Raw genomic sequence first — 17056 nt, forward strand, 5'->3', positions numbered from 1 at the left:
TCAACTTTAGAAATGTGTAGATTTATTCATTTTAACTAAATTTTGTTAAATTTATTTGACGTTTCAAACACACTTCATTATAACATTTGAATTGTTTACATTGTTTGACACTTTTTTTTCAATATTATTTAAGAAACATGTTTAAAACTTCAAATAAATTTAACAAAATTTGATTAAAAAGACTAAACTCATGTAATTATTCCTAAGTTTTAAAAAAACTAATTTTAACTTTTAGTAAAAATTAAAAGAAAAAACATATTTAATTCTATTTAAAATTAGGTGGAGGCTTACCCGCATGTATCATATAAGTTAAATTGATACTAATGAATATTGGATAGCTTCAACACTGAGTTCATTCCAAAATATAGGAACAGAAAGATAAAATTCATTACATGCTTTCTTAACCAAACATAATAATGTGGTCACACTAAAGAAATAAATTAGTGGATATGATTAATAGATAAAATCGTGCCAACAGTTTTTTTAATATAAATTGGTATGTGCTTTACAAGGCCTTGAATCACTTAACTTGTATATTATATTATGCAGCAACGAAGATGCACTTGTTTTCAAGAACACTTGATGGTGAACGATAAACCACAAATACAAGTTCTTGCTAATGTCATATCATAATATTTTTATATTTATTGAATATGTAACTTGCATTTATATAAATTTTGAAAGAAAATTAAGGTATGAGCATGTGAGGAAAGAAGGGAGTGGAATAGACAAAAATTTATATAAATTTTCCTTCTTGTGTGTTGGGTAGGCTGAATTTTGTTTATAGGTAAATAGATAGAAAGATGAGAAATGAATTATTAAGATTGAAAGGATGTGCAACTTTTGGGGAGCAAACAAGGATGGCCCCCTAAACCCCACCCACATAAATAAATTCATAAATATCATATCATCTGTATCCAATAAATGTATATTATTTTCCTTATTGCCTGGGTGCCCATGTCTCCTCCATTAAAATTTCCCACTCATAATTGTTACCTGTGACGGGAATAGGATCTCCATAGCTCAAACACTTTTTAAATATTAATTTATAAACACCAGAAAAGGGTTAAAAGAATTAATATTAATAATACATAGTTTATTGTATTGGCATGTAACATACTAGATGGTAGATACTACATACACATATATTAATGCTTTTGACAATCCACAAGTATAGCTATTAGCTAGTGCTCTTTCATCATCATCATCACCATTCTTTCTCTTTCTCTCTCCTCTCTCTCTCTCTCTCTCTCTCTCTCTCTCTCTCTCTCTCTCTCTCTCAATCCTCCCTCTCACACTCTGCACGACACAGCCAAGCTTGGGAATCCTTCTCACTATTCTAATGCACCCTATTGGACTTTGCTCTGACCAAGAGATACCCTTTTTCTGCAATCTTAATCTCCTAGATGATTGATACAGTATTTACATGTACTAGGGCATGAAAACCTTCAAGCTCCTTTTTTTCGACTCCATTTCCATTGCTCCAACATTGCTGATCGGTGAGTTTTTTCTGGTTGGGCCTGCAAAAATTCTATCTTTTTCGCAACCCTTTTCGAAGAAGGGGTTGCGTTTTGTTTTCGCACTGGTTGGGCCTGAGCTGAGAAGATTTGAGTTTGTTTTTTCTTTCTTTCTGGGACGGGTCTGTTATTGCACACACTGTTCGGCCATTGTTCCATTTTGGGTACCTATTTCTTGGAATGGCTTTCTTTGTTTGCTTTGTTTTAATTTCTCTTTCTCTATTCCGATGAAAGCATCTAGCTTGTGATGGGGTTCGGATTTCTAGGCTGTTAATGCATGTGGAGATTCTGGATTCTCTTTTGTTCACTTCATGATGAGTCGCTTGTTTCCTATAGTTTTTCTTCTGGTGGGTTCATTTTGAATACATCAGTTGAAGATTTGGTATGGCTTTGGCTTTAAGGGGATTGCAGTCCCAATATTTTGATGTAGTGCCAAAGAGGTGTTGATGTTTTGAATGAAAATGTATAATCGATTACTCTAGAGTACCACTGTTATACTTGAGACCTTATATTTTATGTCTTCCCATGATAAATTTCTGTAGATGCACTGGCCTTTACAACCAAAGAACTTGCCTAATGATCTCGATTTCCCTTAGTTTGTATTTTGCTTGTGTGTTGATTTTTTTCTTATATTTTGTGAAAACTTATTCTAGTTGAGATGTACTGGGGCATTCCCGTTTATGCTGTTTATATTATGTTCATGAAATAGTAATTTTTCACTTGTTAGGTTTATTTTATCCTGATGACGTTTACTTTGTGTGAACGATTTTCTTCTGTATAAGCCAATAGATAAACCTGTATAAAATATGTTCTCTGAACTATTTTCTCCACCTATGTTGAAACTGGTTTGTTAATTGAAAAAACTTTGTAGTTTGAGTATAAAGGTCATGGTGTTTTTCATTTGAATAATTGGATCCGGGTCTTTCATTTTTGAATTTTATTGAAGATACGTTTGGTGTGATGTAGGAGAATTGACCGATGAATCAGAACCGATTGGACTTAAGAGCTCATCATTCTGGATCGACGCAATCAGAGGAGTCCGCTCTGGACCTGGAAAGGAGCTACTATGGTCATCTTAACCCTTCATCTAGTCCTTCACACTTGCAACCTTTTGCTGGAGGTACCCAGCATTCTGAGAGCAACGCTGCCTACTTTTCATGGCCTACATTGAGTCGCTGGAATGATGCAGCAGAAGATAGAGCCAACTATTTTGGGAACCTTCAAAAGGGTGTGCTGCCTGAAACTTTGGGTGGATTGCCAACAGGACAGCAGGCTACTACCTTGCTTGAATTGATGACTATTAGGGCATTTCATAGCAAGATCTTACGCAGGTTCAGTCTGGGCACTGCAATTGGATTTCGAATTAGAGGAGGTCTTTTGACTGATATTCCAGCAATTCTTGTCTTCGTTGCCCACAAAGTTCACAGGCAATGGCTCAACCATGTTCAGTGCCTACCTGCTGCCCTTGAGGTGGGGAATTTTGGTTCTTCTGGCTATGTTGCAGGTTTCTACATGGCTTTAGTGCATCTCCTCACACTTTTCAATAAAATTATTGATGTTTTACCTTTGTTGTTTCAATTTGGTTGTCTTTGTATTATGTATTTAGTATTTTAGAAATAGGTAACGTATTGCTACTATGGTTTGTGGATTTATGAATGGAGAAAAAGAGAAAATACGATAGATACTAGTAGATATGGGAAATTTTTAAAATGTTGGCTTGCTAAAACTTTTCACTATTCTTTTTAACTTTTCAGGATGATGTTGCAAATAAACAATGATTTAACATAAGAAACAGGTGCTGGTTATTCAGAAATTCTTGGGATACCCAATGAATGTGTTATTAAGGCTAAAAGCAGTATACTTCTCCACATGCTTATAAAGCACAGTCAATATCATTTAGTTACTTTTGGCCTACGATGGTCTCTTATCAGAAAATGATTAAGAATTTTCTAGTATAAAAAAATAAGCTTTTCTCAAATTATGTGTATGGAAATCTGGTTGCATTAACATAAAATTTTTCTACATGTTTTGGATATCGAATGCTGATAGAATAGTCTACCAAACTACAATGTGTTCTTTCTTTTTAGTTTTTGGCAATTTATTTAGACATATTTTATGGATGACCAGTAAGCATACTTATTTCTTTTGGTGCTAACCTAACTTATTATAAAGTGTATTTTCCTCCAAAGTTACCATGTTAAATCAATAATGGAACTTTAGCACTATTATTCTAAAGTTTGTTGTAATTTTCAATGAGGCTTTTTCTATTTAATGATGCTGAAGTCATTTCTTAATTTTCGAAACAGGGACCAGGAGGTGTTTGGTGTGATGTGGATGTTGTGGAGTTCTCCTATTACGGCGCACCTGCACAAACCAGCAAAGAACAATTATATACGGAGCTTGCTGATGGCTTAAGAGGAAGTGATTCATGTGTTGGCTCAGGTTCTCAGGTACTTCTGCTTTGAAGAATCAATTTCCTCTGTATTACATTTTCTTCGTACTAAATGCAAGTAAAAGGAAAATCGTGTTTATTAATTTGATACTAGAGAAGAGATTATCATCCTTTCTGTTATGGTCTTTATCCTTTTATTTTTATGTTGAAAGTAGTATATATTTTGATATTTAGCACTTTTTCCTTTTCCAAATAGATTATAATGGTACCAGTTAATATAATTGGCATTTATTTTAAAAAAATGACATTTCCTCCTGATTCAAATCATGACATGACAATAAATTAATTTTTTTATACGTATTATAGATTTTATTTTATGTTTCCACCCATTCATTGGTCTATGATGGTAAATTCTCGATGATGTGTTATTCGTGTACGATTGAAGTATTCATATGAATGATGAAAGGCAGAGTTGTTATTATTAACTGTATTCCAATAATAAGTATTTGTGTCTGGTAACCTGTAAATCTGTCTTAAAATTATTGGTGGGATTACTGAATTGACAATTTTCATTTCTTGATTTTCTCTTAACAATTCAGGGTAAGGCATTTTCTTGTTCCTAGCTTTTCGTTATGGTTGTATGCACCTGTATTATCAAGTCACCTAAATTGAAGTTACAGATTTCTTGTTTTTAATGGACATAGATAATAGTTTTCATCACAGAAATGAATTTCTTTAGATACATTTCTTAAGTATGAAATGGTGGCTAAAATGGCCGAGCAGCCATAGTTGCAAACAAATAATTCTCCATTTAGGGCATTGATGGTTATGCTGTGCTGTTGACAGACGGCTTTATTCTTTTACTAGATAAAGAAACGATGCTGTACTAAACTCATCTTCATTTGTTTTTGTACTTTTAACTTGCTCAGATACTGCTTTTCTTGGATTTGTTCTTATTTTTCTTTTTTCCAAATATTGATTTCTTCTCCTCATTACCTACCTTGAACCTCCATGTAATGCTGGCATCTATCTGAAGTCTTGGTAATTATTTCCCTTTCTTCCTTTATAATTTCTTCCCCTTTAAGGTTGCAAGCCAAGAGACATATGGGACATTGGGTGCTATTGTCAAAAGCCGAACTGGAAATCGAGAAGTTGGCTTTCTAACAAATCGTCATGTGGCTGTTGATTTAGACTATCCAAACCAGAAGATGTTTCATCCATTACCACCCAGTCTCGGACCTGGTGTATATCTTGGTGCAGTTGAGAGGGCAACATCATTTATTACTGATGATCTTTGGTATGGAATTTTTGCAGGAACAAACCCAGGTAATGTGGTTCTAATTTGGAGATTATCATGAATATTTTACTGGTGATGATCAGCAAGCTGAAGTTCTCAGTCAAGCTATTTGTCCATCTTAAAATTTGGGGTCTAACTCGTCTTTAATGCAAATAATAGGAACTAAACTTTTGTTCCTATTGCTTACATGATGATGTTGAGTTTCTTTACATAACAAGATTTTTCTTTAGAAAGTGTTTTTGATTTTATTAGAAACTACTAACTTGGGAAAAAGAGGAACTTTGTGCCTCTTTGTATCCTTTAAAAAATAAATGAAAAATAAAAGACAAATCTGAAGGTTAATTAATAAATAGGTGGGTGGTTTGTGGTGTGCTGCTGGAGGATATGAATTATTTGGGGAGTGTAATTACTGAAGTAAACGAGAGAGAACAAAGACTAAATAAAAAAATAAGATTGTGGGTGAGAAATAACTGTTCACACGGTAATAGTTACAAAGGGTAAAATAGAGTATACAAAATGTGTACGCCAAGACTTTATATCCCGTTTCTGTTTAGTTATAGATGCAAAAGAGTACTGTAAAGAAGTACCATATAGAGGAAAGCTACATCTTAATTTCCTAAGGGAATGACCTGTACTCAGAATTTGAAAGGCTTAGGCTAAGATTTTAACAATTATGGTTTTACAGTTAGAGATGTTTCTGTTTAGAGAATTATCTTGAAAAGTGAAATCTGTTACGGTGGAAAGAAAATGTAATGTTGGGAGTTTTTCTGCTAATTATTTCTTTGAGGCATTATATTGTTTTGCTCGACATGAAAAAAATGTGCTGAATAATCCATGGTGTTCTTCCTGCAGTTCCTCCACAGTAATGACTACACTGATCTATTGTCTTGGTTGTGCTTGAGATCTGATGAGCCCTATAGTGTAATTTTGGTTTCATTTTCATCCCAACATTACATTATATGCTAAATCTAATTCTTTCACCCTACCTGGAGATGTTTCACTTTAGTAGTGTTTTAAGTTCTTATATTGTCAAATTCATGATATTCTCATTTCGATTTTGTTGGTTATGATTCTGGCTTAGAATTCTGTTGGATCCCAACCCTTGACTGATGCACATGCACATTACAATTTTCTATTCTTGCAGAAACATTTGTGCGAGCTGATGGGGCCTTCATCCCATTTGCAGAAGATTTCAATATGAACAATGTAATTACAACTGTAAAAGGTGTAGGTGAGATTGGTGATGTAAACATCATAGACTTGCAGTCTCCAATCAACAGTCTCATTGGAAGACAAGTGGTTAAAGTCGGAAGAAGTTCTGGTTTGACTACAGGGACTATAATGGCATATGCCCTAGAGTACAATGATGAGAAGGGGATTTGTTTTCTCACTGATTTTCTTGTTGTTGGTGAGAACCAGCAGACATTTGACCTTGAAGGTGACAGTGGAAGCCTTATTCTTTTGACTGGACAAAATGGGGAGAAGCCACGTCCTGTCGGCATTATCTGGGGTGGGACAGCTAATCGGGGTCGATTGAAACTAAAAGTTGGTCAACCCCCAGAAAATTGGACAAGTGGAGTTGATCTTGGTCGACTTCTTGATCTCCTTGAACTTGATCTCATTACTACAAATGAAGCACTCCAAGGTTTGCTAACATTCATTTAATAATGCAGTTACCTCAATATTAAAAGTCTGCATTTTCCAGTGTTTATTACTTCACAATTGTTTGAAACTTTATGATCTAGGCAAAGAAAATGAAGATAAAATTCAGCCTTGGATAGCAAGAAGAAATATTCAAATGAGAAGGTTTTGAAGCAAAAAGTTACTTCAAAACCTTGACCACACCCTTGGATAGCACCTTCTTCTCCTTGGGTACCCCAAGCAAAAGACTTAAGTTTATATAGTCTGTTAAAACATTCTAAACTATTTTTTATGATTATTTTTCATATTTTCTCATCTCAGGATTTGTTACAAAATTTCTCTGGTCTTCATTAGTTAGGATCATGATTAGAATAATTTGTTCAATCACTACTCCACTTCTGAGTTCCCTAATAAGTTGTATTTTAACTCCATTATTCTTTTTCTTCTTTCAAATTAACTGTTTCTCCTGTCGTGTCATCTTTATAGCTTGAATTTTGTCTGAGTTTTTATCTCCACCACCATGCATTTTACCAGCATGTTTCAAATAGCTTGGCTCCAAATTCGTTTCCTCAGCTAACAGATCATCCATTTGAAATACATGGAAGTAGGATTAAATGACATCAGATTACAGAAATTTAAACACTCCATTGCTGTCCCAGAGTTGAGAAATTTCTAGACATTAAATGGTGACTTTCCCATAACACCACTGCACCACTACACATGAATTAGAATAATAAAAACCAGTGAGTATGTACTCAGCTGATGTATGTTTGTGTATATATAAAAGACGAGTACAAGCATATCTCAAAGAGGAAGGCTACAACCTATGTTCCTTAGCCTAAAGCTAGGTACACCCAAAAACAGCTTTATGTTTTCCGATCACTACACAATAATAGTCAAACATAATTTTAATACTCATCCTCAACCTGGAGCATATAGATTGTAAGCACCAAGCTTAAAATATATAAGTTGAATTCTAGGCCTCTCAAGGACAAGTTTACAAGTGGCTAGAGACATAGATTTATATTTAGCTTCTGCATTGGGTTGGAACAATGAAAAATTGAATGATCTGCCTCACTTTGTTCCAATCCAAAAGCGTGCATAGTATGACTGAATTTATCAAATCAAGTCTGGGACAAGACCAAACTGCCCCTTAGCAACAAATTTGGTAGGTTGTTTCATGTAAATTTCCTTCTCAAGATCTCCCTGAAGGAAACCATTTTTAGTGTCAAGTTGAAGTGACCAATGGCGAATAGCAAGCATTATACATAAGAGCCTAATTGTGCTGAACTTGGCCATGGGAGAGAAAGCAACTCAGTAGTGAAGCCCATAAATTATAGTATATCCTTCGGTCACCAACCCTTTAAGGCTGTTAGAATTATTGGTTATTGTGTATGTGCTTGATGAGGGCCTAACAAAGCACGTGGTGGAGCCTTTGGTTAAGCAAACACCAGGGTTGGGTCATGCTCTTTGAGGCATACCTAACCTTTTGCTGGACAGAACAGCGGTGGCAGCCGGTGACCAGAGACAGCAGACAGTGGTTGACTGGTGACAGTGCTTTGATATCGACTTGAAGTTGAATGATAAAAGTCAGTTTGTATACTCAGCTGATGTGTGTGTGTGTAGTACAGGCATATCTCAGAGGAATGCTACGGCCTATCTTCCTTAACCCAAATCTAGGTACACTGAAGAACACCTTTATGTAAGCTGTACACTACAATAGCTATCATAATTTTAACAAATACAAACAAAGCAGCATACCTTTTCCTTGCAGAAACTATTACATGTCATTTATTACATGTCTTACACACCCCCTGAAATCTCAATGGGGATGAGAAGAAAGTATTTTAGTAACATTTACCTTGTGTCTTGGTAAAAGAAAGTGAGCTGAGGAAACGGCCCACTGATCTTGGGCTGGAACATTGAACAAAAGAACTGTATATCCAGAACCTTCTCCAGGACAAAGAAAAGATCAATTTCCGTATTTTCAGTTTTTGTTTGGAGAACGGGACTATGAGACAGTAAAATCAGTTTGGTGGGATTCAATTAGTTCCAAAACCCAAATTCTAAGAAGATGATGTCAAAACTCATCCTAGATAGTGTAGGCGTTGAAAGGTAGTGTCACTTACTATATTATCCATGCTCTAAGCCTGATAGTGTGGATGGTGAAGGGTTGTATGGGGAAAATCCAAGTCCCATGGGAGCTGGAAAATAGGGTATAGTGGGGAATGACCTTTTCATCTTATAGTTACAAATTTTCAATGATTGTGATTGAAACTTTTCATTTTTTTCCCTTTATGTAGTACATTTTTCATTGCTTAATTATTTTAGCTTAGATTTTTTTCTTTTCACCTTTTTTATAATGAGACAAGGTGAGGACTTATCTATGTTGTGTGTCCACCCAATTTTAATGTAATGGCTTATTGCTTTTTGACTGTCTTATTTTTTTTAGTATTAGTTTTTAGAAAATAAAAGATATTTATGTGGAACAAGGGCCATTCCTCTATTCAAGTTGTCCCATGGTCTCTTAAAAGACGGTGACAGAAATGTTTGGAAATCTGTAAAAACATGGAGTTTAAAAGTTCACATATTTATCAGAGCAATAATCATTGTGTGGATAAACTAGCTACTATAGGGTTAGAAAATCAAATTTTGTATGAATGGTATGATGGGATGTCATCTAGGTTACAACATGACTTTTTTCATAATAATTTTCAACTACCTATGCTTAGAATTGTTTGATTTTTATTATATGGGTTTAGCCCTCCATGTTTTTTGTATATTTATTTTTTGTTTATTAATAAATTTTTGCATGTGAAGGCAAATGATTGTTGTGTTTTAGGATGTCAGCATAACTGAGATATCAAAATACATAGTGATGTCTAGTATGAATTTATAAAATAGAAAAAGAAAAAAAAGAACAAAGCCCATTGGTGTTTTTAGGTTTGTTGACCTAGTTAGATTTATTGACTTGTTTGTACGCCTTTCCATTAACACTTTCAAGAAAGATTTTTAAACTGGCCAGACTGAGGCTTTCAGAAAAAGTACATGTAACAGATAAATAAGTCAGACCCAGGTTTAATAATAATGATGATGTGGGCCATGTTTCGCCTTGCCAAAGCCTGACCTGTTTAGACTTCTATTTGGCATCCTCATCCTAGAACCTGCTATGTTTTGCCCTGCTCTGTTATTTTCTTTTGCCAATGTTTGGTTTACTGTCTCTCTACTCAAATCTCTACTCAAATCTTCCCATTTTGGTATTGGGCATTATGAGAGAAAGCAGTTGATCTCATGGCTTTCCTTGAGAGATTAGCTTGGCCCCTCAAATTCGCTAGAATTATTTATTTTCTTTGAGGCTTTCCCAGATAAATCAGTTTGAACCTGCTAGTTTTCCAGGTCCCAAGATTTTCCATGAGTCTGTTGGTGTCGTGACAGTCCTAGAGAATCATCCCTGCCCACAATTTTATTCATCATGGTTATTGTGTATTCTTCAACCAATTTTTCTATTCTTTCAATTTCAAGGGTCATTATGTGGAAATAATTTTTGCATTTTTTATTTAAACATATTTGTAAGAAACAGCCTGTGTGCTCAATTTCGAACATCATTTCCTATATTTGATAATGCTGTTATTTTAAAAGTATCTAAGAGCAAGCAACTTCGTTTATGGACAAAGTTCAGACATCTGTTTATATCTGATTCTCATGAGCAGAATCTTTAACGAGTTACTGATTTGATTTTCAATCAATTTTCTTCTCTCTCTCTCTCTCTCTCTCTCTCTCTCTATTGTCTTTCCCCCCATTCGTTCTTTTTCATTAGATATAAAACAACTACTTCCGTTTTCTTTACTGTTTTTGGTTCAACTTTCAACTCTAGATCAAGGAGGCTTTTTGATTTAGATATTAAGGCTGATGTCTTTATTTTTGTCAACTCGTGTAATTTTAATGTTTCAATTTCAAATATAGAAAACCTGTTTATATGTGTTTGTGTGTGAGTGTATGTATGCAAGAGAGTGTGTGTGTGTGGCATCATCTCATATGATTAGTTTCAATATTTCTTGATTTATTTGCTTATTTAGTTAGGATTATGATCTAGTATTAGTATAAATAAAGGTTTATGCCATCATTTTTTATTTACATTTTAACACATTACAATATGCAAGAGAATATTTTTTCTAAGCTTTATTCTCTCAAGTTCTTTCCTCTACCTATAACCTTATATTTTCAACATGGTTTCGTAGCAGTATTTTCTTCCATGACCTGTTACTATTTTGCTGCCGAGCCAAGTTCTATAAATCTAGAGCTCTACTTTATGTCGTTGACAATTTCCCTCATTTCCTCGTTAGTAGTCACTCACTGTGTTTCATCTTCAGTTCTTAGCACCTCATCCTTTCATCCTCCTGGCATCTGGTTTAGTGGCTTCTTACACTCACTTTTCTGCTGCTAGCTGCCAACATTTGCAGCTGGATGTTATGTATCGAGAATTGGGTAAATCAGGATGGTAATCTGTACTGGTACTATGGTGATGGATCTCTTACAATGCATAAGAAGGAAAGCTATGGCCTCATCAGCTATTAGCTAGTACAGATGCAGAAACCAGAAAAACAGAGAATGAGAATATCCTCTAAAGAAGGAAAAGACAACCAGAGAGAAAAATTACATCAGCCCCCACTCTCCCTATACTGCTGCCCTATTTCTATCACGGTACTACAAAATCTTGCAGCAGAGAATTCGTTATTCTCTTCCTTTCACTCTTACGCACTCCCATGTGCCTTGGATCCTGTGCCAGCTGTTTATTCTTCTGTTGATCATCACTTTTACCAATTTGCGTTGTCTCCACATTATTCCGCTCACGTTCCTTGTTGGCATTAATCAGTATTGGACACCCTTGCTAAGAATTGTTTTTAACTGATGATTGCCAAATTAGATCTCCCAAGCCATTTGCGTGCACACACTGTGTCTCCTGCTAACCATTCAGCCGCTGTTTTGGTGATCCTTCAGATTGAGAACACCAAACTTTGAATCTCCCAAGCCATTTGTGTCCGCACATTGTCTCCTGCCAGCTGCAGGTCATTAGGCCTCTGTTTTAGCGAGCCTTCAGATTGAGACCATCAGATCATATGGAACGTCCAATTTACCAGCCCATTATACAATATCTAATTTTCATCCACATGGCTGAATGACTTTTAAGCCCCTTAAAATCTCAAGCTCCGATGAGAAAAAATATGATGAAATTTGAAAGTTTGCTACTTCTGATATATACTGAATGCCATATATAGAGGATTTAAGGCATGGCTCATTTTGCCAACCTTTAGAAATGGATTTGGAGCGTCAGTGGAAATATCCTAGCTTATGATGGTTTATTTCATTGTTGAACATTTACAGCTGACTTTTCCTTTCCTTGTATGTCATTTTTGTAGCTGCGGTGCTAGAGCAAAGAAATGGTCCCTCTGCTGGAATTGACTCTACAGTTGCAGAATCCTCTCCAACTGTGACAATAAAAGAAAAACTTGAAGAGAGCTTTGAGCCTATTTGCTTGAATATCCCACATGCTCAAGTTGAAGATGAACCCTCACAGAGAATCAATCCATCATTAAGGCTCTGTGGGTTTCATATCAGAAATGAGATTGAAACAGTGCCAAATGTAGAACACCAATTCATACCAAGTTATGCTGGCAAGTCTCCAGTACGTCACAGCTACCTGAAAGAAGACATGGAACTGAAAAGTCTAGCTGAACTTAGGAGTGGCCCTGGTGAAGAAAATTTTGTTTCCTTGCATTTAGGAGAGCCGGAAATGAAGAGAAGAAAGCACTCAGATCCTTCTTTTTGCATCAAAGAATTAAAGTAAGTAGTAGGTTAAAAGATGAAGTAAGATGCAGCATATATACCAGATGAAGCGACTGTCTCATTTGCATGGCCATTCTATATGCTACAGAAACGCATGGCCTTAGCATGTGGTGCCTATCATGGGAGGAGCTTCAGCAGAAAAGGGTAAACAAGGTTCACTTCTGGATGATATTCTTATTCTTTTTTTTCTCTTTTATAAATCTTGTTTAAGCAAAGTGATATTATTCACTTGTGGGTTATATAATATTTTATAGAGGACAATTAGCTTGTTCTGTGTTGAATGATTTATACCACTTTTGTAGACTTTGTATTATAAGCACTCCTGATGGAGAAGCAGCTATTGTAAGTTAACGGAATGTGAAATATATCCTTGTTAAGCAGCTTCGGTCTATTTAGTATCATGTTTTATCCTCATGCTCAGTTTATAGTGTTAGCCTTAAGTTTTGTTTCTTTTTTTCCTTTTACTATGCAGTTATTGTATTTATGCAAGGGGAAATTTACTTTCTAGCCCTTCATGGAATTCCTATGGCGATCTTTTTGTTGGAGATGTTAAGGACGAGTTCAATTTTCTTTGTGCTCACATTTTGTGGTTAGTAATTTTCTCAGGTAATGGACTCAATAGCAAGCTCAGTCTTTTGAATTTGTGCTTCACAAAGAACTAATTGAGTGTTTGGTTGCAACTTTGCATTAGGCACATTTCGTTGACTGTTTCTTCATGCACCCTCATTTTTGTTTCCATTGTCCTTTTTGGATTTATCATCTGAAAGTAAAAAATGATCTTTGAATTGTATGGTTTAAGAGCTATTTTTCTTTAGAAGAAATTTTTTGGATTATATAATTTGAAAGTGATTTTGATTTTCGGATGCAGAGTTTAAAAAAGAATAAAATGGAAAGTTTATTTATATAAGGGTGCAGGAAAAAAACTTATGGGAATGGAGGAAAAAACTGTGACCTCGTTTTAACCTTGTAAGCAGCCACAAATTATGACAGAATAGGTATAGGTAATTGAATCAGTAATGAGGAATGATCGGGTCGGGTCCAGTCAATCGGATTACATGTTTGGACTTATCAATATACATGCAACCTGCTTAACATATTTTTATTTTATTTTTCTTTTCTTCGTTCTCACCCACAACACAACATAGAGACGAGATGAAGATGATGGATGTCATGGTCATGCCTTCGTTTCTTGTGAGTATATATAGAGATGAAAATATGAGGGAGAAAACAAGGTTGATGATGATGATTAGGAAGAAGAAAACAATGCAAAGATGATGGATGATGGGATGAAAAATGGTAGGTCAATCCGTAGCCTGCCAACTCTTATGACGATGAGACATGTTTAATCTTCTAACTTGTTTACTGATAGTGAGATGAATTGTTATTTTTAATCTATATTAATCAAATAATTCCTTTTCTTATTTAAAAAATTAAAATGAAAAAACAATTGTAAGATTACCTTTTTTGTATAATTTTTGAAGATTATTTTTTAAACTTAAATTAACACTTATAAATTAATTTTTTTTTATTAATTATAAAATACTTTAATAGGTAAAGGTAATTATTATTATTTATTTGTTTCATTAAGATATTAATTAACTAAATACTTAAAGAAAATATTAATATAATTAGGCAGGTTTTTAAAATACATATTAAATAAAAAAAATAAAAAATGTGAAATTATAAAATTGAAATTTGACAAACTGATTCGCTAGCCTAGGTTGCTAATTTTCTTATGGGCATTTTTTATAGTTCAAGTCAAAATGGACACATTTTATCACTCCTATTTATAATTATAGTAGTATATTTAAAATATGTAATATTAAATAATGTACTTATATCAAAGAAGGAATATAAAATGTAATAGTATTATTGAGTTATATATTATTTTTAAGTTTTAGTTTTTCGTGTATTAGTATAAATATTATTAATATAATTTTTATAATCGTTAAGTAAAATGTTTACAGAATTGTGTAAAGCGAAATAAATTTTTAAAATATTGCATAATAAATTAAAATGTCACTAGTAAAGATTTAAAATGTGCTTGTTAAAATATCCTCTGATAATTGATTACGGAATGCTGATAATCGATCACCAAAAACTTTAAGTGTTAAAACAAAGTTTTTGTCGATGTCATTTTTTATGAATCATATTTGTTGACCCTTTTGATTACATTAGATATATTAGATATATTGACATACTTATTGACCCTCTTTTTTGTGTTTTTGTTTAGTGAAATCCTTTAATTTCTTAATTTTTTTTAAGATAGTTTTTTGAAATTGTTGAAAGTAGATATACATTTTGTAATTGATAGATTTTGTAATTGATATGTAATTATAACGCATAGGTCAATAAAGTCATTGGAACTACACCGATTTTTTTCAAATGATGCGATTTTGTATTGTCTGAGTCTCATAAGTATAGCTAGATGTCCAAATCGTGGTACGAAAATGGCCCCACCCATGTACTAATCAAACATATCTTACAGAACTTTAGGAAATCATCAGCTTGCATTTAAAACAACATAGATAGTGATTGCACTGCATAAATAAAACAAAATAAAATGTTCAAATGTCGGCCACGAGTGACAATTAAGAGTACAATCCTTTTTAATAATAAAAAAAATAACATATAATAATAATAATAATAAACCAAGATAATCACATTCATAGTCTCTCAACGAGACTATTCTTTGAGGAAAATTAGTAGTAAGGAAAGCTCAGTGGATAGAGCTTTCACAGTGAGAGGAATGGGAGGAGCGATCTCTCATTCTTTGTAGATTTGAGGGAGTGGAAATAGATCTAAGGTCACCAAATCTGGTACCGACAAGGCTACCCATGCGAGATCTTTAAATATGAGAAATAAGAATTTAGAATGTTAAAAATAAATAATTGTAATAATAATAATGAAATATTTACAAAGAGCTTACTATTTATGAAGGGTGGTGAGGGAAGAGGAGGGATAGAGGTGGCACCAGCACCTTGCTTCAAACGTAGTTGTCTTTTGCGATAACCGTAATTTTGAAAACAACAATATACACTGAAATCTCTAATTTCACCATAACATCTTAGTTTGGTGGCTATGAAGCACTTGCTCTTTGGTTGGACTTCGTATTCCATAGTTAGTCATAAAGGAAAAGTTGTTCTTTAGTAGGTTTCCAGCGTTTATAAGTTAGTTTGTATTGAACCTCCAAGTTTGTCAAATTTTTATTCATTTTTTTTTTTCTAAAAATAATAAAAGACAAAAGTGAAAGAATTATTTTGTTGTCAGGAGTGTTTATATAATTAGTTTATTTTAAGTCTTTTGTTGTTTATAGTTCAACTTTGGAGTCCATTCTTGATGTATAGGAATGAATGTGTTTTATGGTCCTTGTAGGGGATCTTACTAGATTTAAATCCAACAACTCTATGTCTATGATTTGCTTAAGTTAAAATTTCGTTTTAATGAATGTCAAGAGCAAGAAGAGAAGATAAGAGTTCAAAGTGATGAAAGAATATAAAGTAATAACAAAAACAAGCAAACAAGTATAACAAGAACAAATAATGCTTTTAAAAATGGAAGATCATGAAGTAAAGAACATTGAGGAAATATTAAACAAAATGACTGAGGGAGAGAAGGAAACACTTACAAACGCGAATGCGGAGATGAATGGAACACACTTAGAGAGAGACTGCTCACAACAACTATAACACACTCGGGAAAAATCAAGGGCGATCAAACTCACATTTTAATTTAGAAACTCAAGTGTCGTGTATAGGGAATACTCTATTTATAGCCAAACTTCTGGACTGTGACAATAGTTTCGGTTGTCGATACCGGATGTAATAACCGTGTCGATTAAAAAAATGTGCATGCCAGGTGGGTGATGGAAGAGTTAATCTTGTGCATGGAGGGCCACTGCTCGAATCCTGGCTGCAACACTTCGAAAAGCGATGTTAGTGTATATCTTTCTTATTTTTTATTTGTTTTAAATATATCTATATATTTGTGTGAGTAGATAATCCTCATTGTTTAGGACGAAAATTGTTTTTAGAGGGAGATAATGTAAGACTCTGTTTGTAGATGTCTTTGAAATTTTGATTTAAATGAGAATCTTGTCTTTTGGATAAAATAATTATAGTACAATATTGTTTAATTAACCCTAGTTTAGTGTAGTGAGGTAAAGGTCTAGTGGTTATGTTTTATATGATATGAAAATTAGTTGAATTAAGGTTAAATATGTCTTTTGGTCCTCATATTGTTCGCGAATCTCAACTGGGTCTTCATTTTGTTTTGGTCCCAATTGAATCCAAATACTTTTTAATTTGAGGCAATAAAGCCCTATCCGTTAATTTTCGACTGACAGTGTCTGCACATGGTGAGCTG

General features: G+C 34.0%; 1 protein-coding gene across 4 annotated transcripts; it reads left to right on the forward strand.

Annotated features, from left to right (window-relative positions):
• Positions 1–1178: 1178 nt before the first annotated feature.
• On the forward strand, positions 1179–13105 carry LOC108343115 (protein NARROW LEAF 1). 4 transcript variants are annotated; one of them, XM_052872118.1, is made up of 7 exons: positions 1179–1499; positions 2484–2987; positions 3824–3967; positions 4995–5235; positions 6351–6851; positions 12265–12688; positions 12780–13105. In XM_052872118.1, exons 2-7 carry the CDS (start codon positions 2496–2498, stop codon positions 12793–12795), a joined length of 1818 nt encoding a protein of 605 aa, XP_052728078.1. In that variant the 5' UTR covers positions 1179–1499; positions 2484–2495; the 3' UTR covers positions 12796–13105. The 4 variants fall into 4 exon arrangements, with proteins under 4 accessions (XP_052728078.1, XP_017436678.1, XP_052728080.1 ...); XM_052872120.1 differs by having other exon boundaries at positions 1181–1499; positions 2484–3021; XM_052872119.1 differs by lacking the exon at positions 1179–1499 and adding an exon at positions 1509–1681.
• The last annotated feature ends 3951 nt before the right edge of the window (positions 13106–17056 follow it).

Source organism: Vigna angularis, chromosome 1 (genome assembly GCF_016808095.1).
Source record: "Vigna angularis cultivar LongXiaoDou No.4 chromosome 1, ASM1680809v1, whole genome shotgun sequence".
NCBI lineage: Eukaryota > Viridiplantae > Streptophyta > Magnoliopsida > Fabales > Fabaceae > Vigna > Vigna angularis.